The sequence below is a fragment of the Megalopta genalis genome, chromosome 3, assembly GCF_051020955.1.
Source record: "Megalopta genalis isolate 19385.01 chromosome 3, iyMegGena1_principal, whole genome shotgun sequence".
Lineage (NCBI taxonomy): Eukaryota > Metazoa > Arthropoda > Insecta > Hymenoptera > Halictidae > Megalopta > Megalopta genalis.
The window spans coordinates 31,690,956-31,701,185 of record NC_135015.1 but is presented as its reverse complement, the minus strand read 5'-3'; the positions used below and the strand labels follow the sequence as shown (position 1 = coordinate 31,701,185).

Genomic DNA, 10,230 nt, shown 5'->3' with positions numbered 1-10,230 from the left:
TACACCGGTAACAAATGACATCGTCGAACCGGCATAGTCGCTATCTGCCGATCTCCTTGGATCGCGAACGATCAGCAATTGTCCGAGCGAGCGCCGCCCGTTCTAACCCTAGGCCGGCGACAACACTTTCCCGGGCAGAAATTAACCCGACCGCCGTGACGTTGTCCAGAAGGCGGGCCCGGGGCTCTCGTCGCTCGGGGACAATAGTTTCGCCGCGTTTAAGGGTAGCTTAAGCGAGCCTAGTTAGAAGACAAGACGCCGGGTTATGAGTCCGAAGCAGAGATACGGGAAGGGCTTCGGTTGTAACACGTGTTGTTAACCGGTTCTACCTTAATTGTCTTAAACGGGGACCATCATAATTCTGGCTTTATCTCACGGACCCACCGTCCCGGCGCGACGCGACGTGCACGTCCCCGCCGGCATCGGAAACTGCCCTCTCGCCGGATAATTTCCTGGAACAACGTTTTCCCCGCGCCACGTTTCTGCGAGCCCGTTCTACCGACGATGCCGATTAATTAGCGCGATTGATATTTCATTACGTGGACCGCGAAGATGGCCGATCCAGCTGGTAGTCGAACGAACAGATTCGAGACTCGAGCATGTTTCGAGGTCGATTTCTTTTTTAAGCTTTCAAACTAATGTCGTCATTCCGTTGAAATTTAATTTACCCTGTTTTAAAGTAGACACTTTCAGCTTTCATTTAAGCTATATTGCATAGAAATAACTCTACGGGAACTTATCTCGATATCCATCTGAACTTTTCCTTTTAAACCACTCTGTGTATACTCGATGATGTCAGAGGGCGATTACTTTTAATTTTTCGAACTAATCTCGTTGTTTCATTACAATTTAATATACTCTATCTTAAAGTAGACACTTTTAGCTTTCATTTAAGCTAAGTTGCATAAAAATAGCTCTACGGGAACGTATCTCGATATCCATCTAAACTTTTCCTTTTAAACCACCCTCTATACCCTATGATATCAGAGGACATTTCCTTTGAATTTTTAAAACTAATTTCGACGTTCCATTGCAATTTAATATACCCTATCTTAAAGCAGACACTTTCAGCTTTCATTTAAGCGAAGTTGCATAAAAATAGCCCCACGAGAACGTATCTCAAAATTCGTTCGAACTATCGCTTCGAGTTCGTGTAATTTTCCTAGGTGTTCGAGACCAGCGAACGAATTTATTACACAACTTAAGTTCGTCTTCGAGATTTAAATCGAAAATCGCTAGAATTCCTATTACTCGAGCACAATTGAAAATCATCGTACTGTATATTACGCGTCGAAAGACCGTACCAATGAACGCTGTTCGTGGTTCGCTGTTGCGCATAAACTTCGTCCAGTTTTGTACGAATGCCCGACCAGGAAGAGTTCACCGGCAGGCTCGTAAAAGAGCGGAGGAGCGTTGTTATTCACTGTATGGACGGATACCCGAACTGGTTCCACGTATGTTCCGTCCTCGGAACACCGAAAATTCCGCGGGCGCCGAAAGACGATTCCGTGGAAAGTAACCTGGAACCGCGGCGGACCGGTCGGCGTGTCTGCTTTCTTAGTTGGTGCCGGTTCCTACCGGGAACGAGGAGTCAAAGGCCATGTTTAGATGAAAAACTGGTTTACGAATTTTGATCACGTCGCGAGCCAACGTAAAAGAGACTTCGGGCTAGATACCGGGCCCTATCGCGCATCTCGATGCGATAGATGTGGTACGCAGATAGACCGAATAAATCCTATTTTATAACGCCGTGGAACAACCGGCGAAGAAGAGGAACGAACGGTCGCCTCGTTTTATGTTCTCGTGTTTCGGTCGCGGCGACGCAACCAACCTCGTGCCTCTTTGCCGGCACTCGCGAGATCTCGACGATTTTCAGGACGAATCTGCGATCGACTTCGATTGGCGACGGCTGCGAGTCGATTCGCATCGGCTGTTGAACGAACTCCGATTTCTTTAAGTTCGCCTGGATCCTTAGGCCGGGCCACTTCGCGCATATTCTCGCTTTCTCGTTAAATTTTATGGAAATTATACCGAGAACCGCGTGTCTTTCGTTGACGAGAAGACGATAACCGGAGATGAAAACAAGATAAATGGATCGCGTACACGTTTCCGTTGTAACGCGGCATTTTCGATGCGCCGTAAACGCGTCAAAACCGGAAGCACCGTGTTACGGTCCCATTAATTTCGACGGTTGAAACGAAATTTAACATTCGGACGATCGCACAAACCGTTTAAGTTCTTTCTTTTTGCTTTTTTACTCGGAGTTCGCTCGATTGAAGTTTCGCACAGAGAATAAATACACGAATTCGTGAACTTGTTTCAAGATTTCCGATTCGAATACACTTCTCGAGCTTTCAAAATTCTCGGATTTTTGCGCGGTTTAACGATTCGAGCGACGTAGAGGTCCGAGGAACTTTCTTCGGCGAGTTGCGAAAGTTTCTGCTCGAGTATCCGATCCTGATCCGCTAATGACTCTGTCCGCACTACCGCGCAATGCGCACGGGAAACTTCCAAGTCGATTAAAACGACGAGGCCGAGGAGGCGGGGGGGACTGGGATGCTAATGAGAAGATGCTCGGAGGAGAGGAATTAGGATTACAGGGCGAGTTCCTTCGAGCGAGAGGAGAGACAGGCGAAGTTTTTCGGTTCGAACGCGCGACAGTGTCAGGACGTTCACCGTGAAATATCCATCACTGCCGTACCGAGAAACCAGCGACAGTGTCCCGACTTCGTTGGATCGGGTTAGATAAATGTAATAGTCCATAGTTCAGCTTGCTAACAAGGCTAGCCCCCCAGATCCGAGATAAAACTCTGGTCCAGCTGACTCTCCGGCTGTTCATAATGAGGCCTAGTAGGGCCCGATCACCGATTAGGACATTCTTAGCCGGTACTTCATCAATCACCGAAATCGCCGCCGATTTTGTCACGCGAAATACGAGGGTCCAGCTTCGATCGGGATCCTCGGCGAGTCCACGTCCCGATCGGACCACGGGCTTTCGAATCTCGACGCGATTTTCTTACCGATTTCCAGTTTTAACCCCGTAAACGACCAGACCGCGACAGTCTCGTTTCTATCGAACATTTAATGCTGTGGAAAGTAAATATTTGATGCACGATTTCATTTTACCTATTTTTTCACTTGTTATTATATAAGAAACTTGTATTTATTATATACGTTATTTATTTATTTTTAGTTTATTCGTTTAATTGATATTATAATAATATTTTAATTAATTCATTGATTTATTTATTTATTCATTTATTTATTACATAAGAAACAAACGGCAATTTTGGCCTAGATTCTTGAATTTCTGGGTGTAATGAAACTATGGTTATTTAATTACCGTCTCTGTGTAATGGTAAGATGAACTATTAATTAATTAAAAATTGCATTACACTGGCATCACAGTTTATAGAAGAAAAAGGACTCCGGAGAAAAAAGAATTGAGAAAAGCAAGAGTTCGCAATTTCATTTTAATTTCAAGTGACCCTCGAAAGTTCTAATATCTTGATTTTCAAATGTTCTAACGAAATTAATAAAAATAAGGAAAATTGAATCCAGATGGCAGCAATGCCTCGATTGCGTGGCGATTACGTTCCCTCCCTTTCCTTCTTCCTTCGTCGTTATTTACAGGATCGTCGAAACGATATGGGTTATATACAAATAAATTGATTAACTCTAACTTTTACATTAACAATTACAATTTAATACACTGTACGCGTCTTGAAGAGAGATTCAGCGTTTTTCCAGAAGAGGCGCCAGAATCGTCCACATATGCACGATGCAGGGCCGTGTGAAAACATTAATTATGGCAAAACTAGAGTATAAACAAATAAACAAAGAGCACGGAATTGTTCAGAAGAATCTGCTGCATCGATGTCGTTCAAGAAAATCGAACGACAACAACGCAAAATATAATTACTTAACATAATAATTAAGTAAACTTCGAAGAGCAATTAATTACATTTAACAATGTTAGCATTGGTTTTCTTACATGAAATCGATGCAGCAGATTCTCCTGAACAGTTCTGTGTACTTAGTTTTGTTCTTTATGTCCTAATTTTGCCAAAATTAATGTTTTTAGGGGACCCTGCATTGGGATATGAGCGATTCCAGCGCCTCTTGTGGTGGAAAAGTGAAGCTTTTCAAACTGTTCGCCAAACTCGACTGTCGGTAATTTGGCTAGTAGTTTCCGCGTTTTGCCACGTTTTGCGCCTCTTGTGGAGAATACACGAAGCTCCTTTCGAAGTCCGTACAGCGCCAAATAGTGCAGTGGCAAAACGCTGAAACTACTAGCCAAATTACCGACACTCGATTTTGGCTAACAGTTCGAGCGTTTCGCCACTGCACAAATTGGTGCTGTACGGACATCGAAGGGAGCTTCCTTTATTCTCCACAAGAGGCGCAAAATGTGGCAAAACGCTGAAACTACTAACCAAATTACCGACAGTCGAGTTTGGCGAACAGTTTGAAAAGCTTCACTTTTCCACCACAAGAGGCGCTGGAATCGCTCATATCCCAATGCAGGGTCCCCTAAAAACATTAATTATGGCAAAATTAGAGCATAAAAAACAAAACCGAATACACAGATCTGTTCAGGAAAATCTGCTGAATCTATATTATGTAAACAAAACAACGATTAACACTGTAAAACATGATTAATTATTTTTTAAAGTTTAAGGAAGTTTAAAAGAAAATTCGAAGTCGTTTCGTAAGAAAAAAAACTGTTTAATCGCTATAAAAAAAGGCCGAGATGCCTCTGTACATACACAGTACAAACAATATCGTATACTAAAACAATGTACAAGGGGACAATTATAAATAAAAGCAATCAAAACCATGTATAGGTCGTACGTAATGGATTCGTACGCTATCCCAGATCTCGTCGAGCGACAAGAAAAGAAATGTGTCAGAAACACGTGTAACGCGATCTAGTTTTCATCTTCACCTTCGCCAGCGTCTGCCGAGTCCATGCCGACTTCTTCGTAGTCTTTTTCCAGGGCAGCTAGATCTTCCCTGGCCTCGTTGAACTCGCTCTCGTCCATGCTTTCCGCGACGTACCTACACGCATTAACGAAGACAATTGAGAAAAGATTAAAAAGAGATTTCAAAAGATTTAGAAAAGAAAGATTAAAACGATTCGAATTAAGACAGAAAACAGATCGCCACGAAGATTTACCAATGAACGAATGCTCGCTTCCCGAACATCAAATCGAATTTCCTGTTCAGCCTGGTCCAGGCCTCTGCGATAGCAGTTGTGTTCGCAAGCATCGCCATTGCTCTCTGCACTTTGGCCAGGTCACCCCCTGGCACTACAGTTGGCGGCTGGTAATTGATGCCCACCTGGAAACGACATCGTTAAACCAGAAACCAATAGAACGACCTAGAAATGATTCGGTTGCCCGCGAAGTCTCGTCTTAACCCCTTAATGCACAATTTAAAAAAAGAAACCGACCAAAAAAAATCAATTTTTTTTATCTAAGAAAATACATATTTGGACCTTAATTTCAATAAATATGTAAAAAAAATGCAAAAAGTACTAAAAATTCAATAAAAATAGTGGATAAATAATTATAGTGAATATTGAATCGCATTGCAGATCGAATTTTGTACCCAATTTAATTAATTTTTCAATTAATATAGGTAACAACATAAGTTGCGACGCCGACCGTATATATACGGGTCTGCACATTTTGGCCGGTTTTGCACGCCCGTGTTAATACGTTTCTGCGCGTTAAGTGGTTAAATCACAATAAATCTCATGAATCACGATAATTTCGATTGATCAGAACCTGGCCATCGAAGGAGCCAATCGATACCTTGAATCCAGTGGGACACCAGTCCACGAACTGAATCGCCCTCTTCGTCTTAATCGTCGCGATGGACGCGTTGACATCCTTCGGCACCACGTCACCCCTGTACAGCAAACAGCAGGCCATGTACTTTCCCCTCTGGGGGTTGCACTTGACCATTTGCATGGCAGGCTCGAAGCAGGACGAAGTCAGCTCCATGACGGTCAATTGCTCGTGGTAAGCCTTCTCGATGGAGACGATCGGCGCGTACGTCGCCAGAGGGAAGTGGATCCTTGGATATGGGACCAGGTTCGTTTGGAACTCGGTCAGGTCAACGTTCAGAGCACCGTCGAACCTCAACGAGGCTGTGATGGACGAAACGATCTGTCCGATCAGTCTGTTCAAGTTCGTGTAAGTCGGTCGCTCGATGTCCAAGTTCCGCCTGCAGATGTCGTAAATCGCCTCGTTGTCGACGAGGAACGCGCAATCGGAGTGTTCCAGGGTGGTGTGCGTGGTCAGGATCGCGTTGTAAGGCTCCACCACCGCGGTGGAGATCTGCGGGGACGGGTAGATGGCGAACTCCAGCTTCGCCTTCTTCCCGTAGTCCATGGACAGACGTTCCATCAGCAAACTCGTGAACCCGGACCCGGTGCCGCCGCCGAACGCGTGGAAGATCAGGAAACCCTGCAGGCCGCTGCACATGTCCGCGATCTTCCGGATCCTGTCCAGCACCAGGTCGATGATCTCCTTGCCGAGGGTGTAGTGACCTCTCGCGTAATTGTTCGCGGCGTCCTCCTTGCCGGAGATCAGCTGCTCGGGGTGGAACAGCTGGTGGTAGGTCCCTGTTCGGACCTCGTCTAGAGGGACGGTCGATTTTCTGTTATTTTTTATATTGGAATGTACAAATGAGCCGTTTATTTTGAAAGTGGCATAAGTCACTTGGTTTTTAAGTCGATATATTTAAGGGTTTGCGTTTTAACACGTTTAAAAATATGGATGCTAACTTTCGAGAAGATTTACTTGTATTTGTTATCTCAGGATACTGATAGTTTTCTCAGTATAAATAATTTCGTATAAACATTAAAAAATCACCACTTTTCATTACGGTAAAGTGACTTAAGCCACTTTCAAAATAAACGGCTCAAATGTGACGGTGCTTTGTTAAATTTTTTTTTAAATATACAGAGTGCCTCTGCTAAGGATAGTGACCTAGGGTGTTGCGAACGTTTTTGTAGATGTTTAAGCGAAAATAATTATCGTATATTATCGTAATGATAATGATATATATATATTATAATAATATATATTTTATATATAATATTTATTTAATTATATATAGTATATATAATATCGTAATAATAATTGTATATTTCCATTTTATCATATCATATCATAATAATATATATTTTATATACAATATTTATTTAATTATATATAATATATATATAATATCGTAATAATAATTGTATATTTCCATTTTATCGTATCATATCATAATAATATCATATCATAATAATATCATATTATAATAATATATATTTTATATACAATATTTATTTAATTATATATAATGTATATAATATCGTAATAATAATTGTATATTTCCATTTTATTGCCATACTTATTTTATATAAGCATTAAATAATTACACGAGTATATAATAATAATAATTATATAAAATATGTTATATTTATTTTATCTAAGCTACGCCGAGTCAACAATTATTCACACCGTTGTCATTGAAAATGTCTTCCTCCCTTAAATAATTACAATAAGTCGAGAACGATGCAACAATATCCTCAAATTCTTCCAATGCGAGCTTACAGTTTGATATTTGACCGATTCATTTTTCTCATAAATGCATAAAATCCGTGGCCTAATAACGATTATGCGAAGCACGAACTTTGTACATGGAACATTAATTTCTGACGCGTCGACGAGATTTTTCCAGAGTCGGCGGTTTCAGAAATCAGACTTGGTCGAAGCTGTTGTTACGGTAAACACGGACTTACCTATGACCGTGGGTTCAAGATCCAAGAACACAGCACGCGGCACATATTTCCCACCGCCGGTTTCGCTGAAGAAGGTCTGGAAGCCGTCGTCGCTGGAGCAACTTTGCGGAGGAAGCATGCCGTCCGGTTGAATCCCGTGTTCCAGGCAGTAGAGCTCCCAGCAAGCGTTCCCCATTTGGACGCCGCCTTGGCCGATGTGGACCGACAATACTTCACGCTGATGAATTCGGAAAATTGTATAATCTGTTTTTGCTCAGATCGAAATCCAAGCTTTCGTTCCTAGCGATGCTGGAGTTCGGAGTTCGAGCGTAGAAGTTTTGATCAGAATTAACGTGTCTCGTTCGCGACGTTATTCGAAATTTACGAATTCGTTGAATCGTGTCGATCTCGACGCGGATACTCGGCGAAACGTTTTTCGTTGTAGAGAAAAAAAGATAACGAATGAATGATAGAGACTGATAATTACCATTTTTCGGCGAGTTATTCAAGATTTTACGGCGGAGAAGATGAAAACGATGTCGACGGGATGGTCGCGCGAATCCAATTGAAGAAATGGTATTTTCTTAACGCACATTTTGTTTTCGTTGCCGGGGAACGGTGACATCAAAGGCTACACGGTGATTTTTTCAGCAACGACGAACGATCTGCGATTGCATCGGTGCTGTCGAACGAGGAGACAGAAAGGAGCGAGAGTCGAAACGAGACCTTTGTTGTTAATTTGAATTTAGCTATGCCGAAACGTGTAAATTAAATCGACGACAATTTGTGTATACTGTACACAAATTAGAATTAAGATTTTATTTATAGAATTGAGGGTTAATTGTGGTCCGATTCCATTGTCGAAGCATAAATGTTTCGATTTATCAGGTTGCTTGCCACGTGTAATGAATAAATATAGTCTAAAGCAGGGGTGTCACAAACTCAAAAGCTAACTTGGGCCAAATAAACAATGCTTAACTTTAGGTGGGCCGCAAAAAAGAATCAATGTTCATAGAAACAAATATTTTTATTTTGACTAGTACATTGTAATAAACATATATAAAGTTAAATTATTGTTTACATCCTGATACTTGACATCAAAAATGTTCATCTCGAGCCGCGAGTTTGACACCCCTGGTCTAAAGCACGTCGTGTTTGGTCTCATTTTAATTAGAAGAATCTGGCCAATATATTAAACAAATTTTTATGTATAAAAAAAAAATTAGAAATAAAAAAGTTAGGTCGTCGTTTTTATTCTAGCATTACTATTGTATTTGTGTTAATGTACACCGGCTGCTGGCTGCTGCCTCTTTTTGCCGACTGCTCCGAGTTTCGTTGTCTCTCCCTCTCTCTCTCTCTCTCTCTCCCTCCCTCTCTCTCCCTCTCTCTCTCTCCCTCCCTCCCTCCCTCTCTCTATCTCTCTCTCTCTCTCTCTCTCCCTCCCTCCCTCCCTCTCTCTCTCTCTCCCTCCCTCTCTCTCTCTCTCTCCCTCCCTCTCTCTCTCTCTCCCTCTCTCTCTCTCCCTCCCTCCCTCCCTCTCTCTCTCCCTCTCTCTCTCTCTCTCTCTCTCCCTCACGAGATGGCAACTATAAAAATGAGCCGCGAGGCCCGAAGAATCGCGACCGAGTGCCGCCGATTGCCGTTTTCAATTCCGTGCACCGGGTCTTCCAGGGAGAATTTACTGTGCTCGCTTGTATTGATTCGTTAAGGGTAGTCACCCCTGTTCCAAGGACAGTTTTGCATCGTGTACCAGCGGACGAGGTGGCCGAGAGGTTAAGGCGTTGGACTGCTAATCCAATGTGCTCTGCACGCGTGGGTTCGAATCCCATCCTCGTCGACTATTTTTTATATTTTAATGCGCGACATAATTAAATATATCATTGGGAGATTTCTTTAAACGACGCTACAGACCACGCTGTCATCGTGCACATATTGTATTCGTGATCTAAATAGATAATAACAATTTTGTGTTCCGAAGTAGAACGCGGTGCGACGCGTCCAATCGTCGTACACGAGACATAAAATAAATGTACTATTACGAATCGCGACGAAACAAACTATTGAAAAATCTAAAGTAAAATTTATCCACTGATCGATATATGTCAGATCATAATTTTAATAAGGAATAATGATTTTCTTGTAATCGATTTCAATGTGTGCTCCAAAATTGAGTAGAAAAAATGGAACAATGGATTTCGTGGCGCTTCGTAAAGATTGAGAAGTTGTTAATAAGTGAAAATCATTTTCTTTCTTTTTTCAATTGTACGATAACGTCGAGAAGATGCATAAAGTGTAGCCGCTCGGTTAACTTTTGCATTTCCGTCTGTTGCAATTCATCGTTTCCCGATGCAATCGGGTTCCCATCATTTTCTACAGTATCAATGCTAGAGCTTGCAGGGAACTGCAACTATAAATTCGTGTACCATCGTCCGATTAATATTACCGCA

General features: G+C 42.2%; 1 protein-coding gene and 1 non-coding gene across 2 annotated transcripts; one reads left to right on the top strand and one right to left on the bottom strand.

Annotated features, from left to right (window-relative positions):
- Positions 1-4,707: 4,707 nt before the first annotated feature.
- Positions 4,708-9,147, bottom strand: LOC117218217 (tubulin alpha-1 chain). Its single transcript, XM_033466452.2, has 5 exons — positions 8,271-9,147; positions 7,805-8,021; positions 5,820-6,649; positions 5,180-5,343; positions 4,708-5,061 (listed from the first exon to the last, which is right to left on the bottom strand). The coding sequence occupies exons 1-5, from the start codon at positions 8,271-8,273 to the stop codon at positions 4,932-4,934; spliced, it is 1,344 nt and encodes a 447-aa protein (XP_033322343.1). The 5' UTR covers positions 8,274-9,147; the 3' UTR covers positions 4,708-4,931.
- Positions 9,148-9,538: 391 nt separating this feature from the next.
- On the top strand, positions 9,539-9,620 carry TRNAS-GCU (transfer RNA serine (anticodon GCU)). The gene has a single exon. It is a non-coding gene; the product is annotated as a tRNA-Ser (tRNA).
- The last annotated feature ends 610 nt before the right edge of the window (positions 9,621-10,230 follow it).

Coding starts and splice junctions, on each gene's coding strand:
- LOC117218217 (XM_033466452.2), bottom strand. Junction 6,650..7,804: donor TCTTGAACCCACGGTCATAG/GTAAGTCCGTGT, acceptor CCGTCCCTCTAG/ACGAGGTCCGAACAGGGACC. Junction 5,062..5,179: donor AAGCGAGCATTCGTTCATTG/GTAAATCTTCGT, acceptor TAATGCGTGTAG/GTACGTCGCGGAAAGCATGG.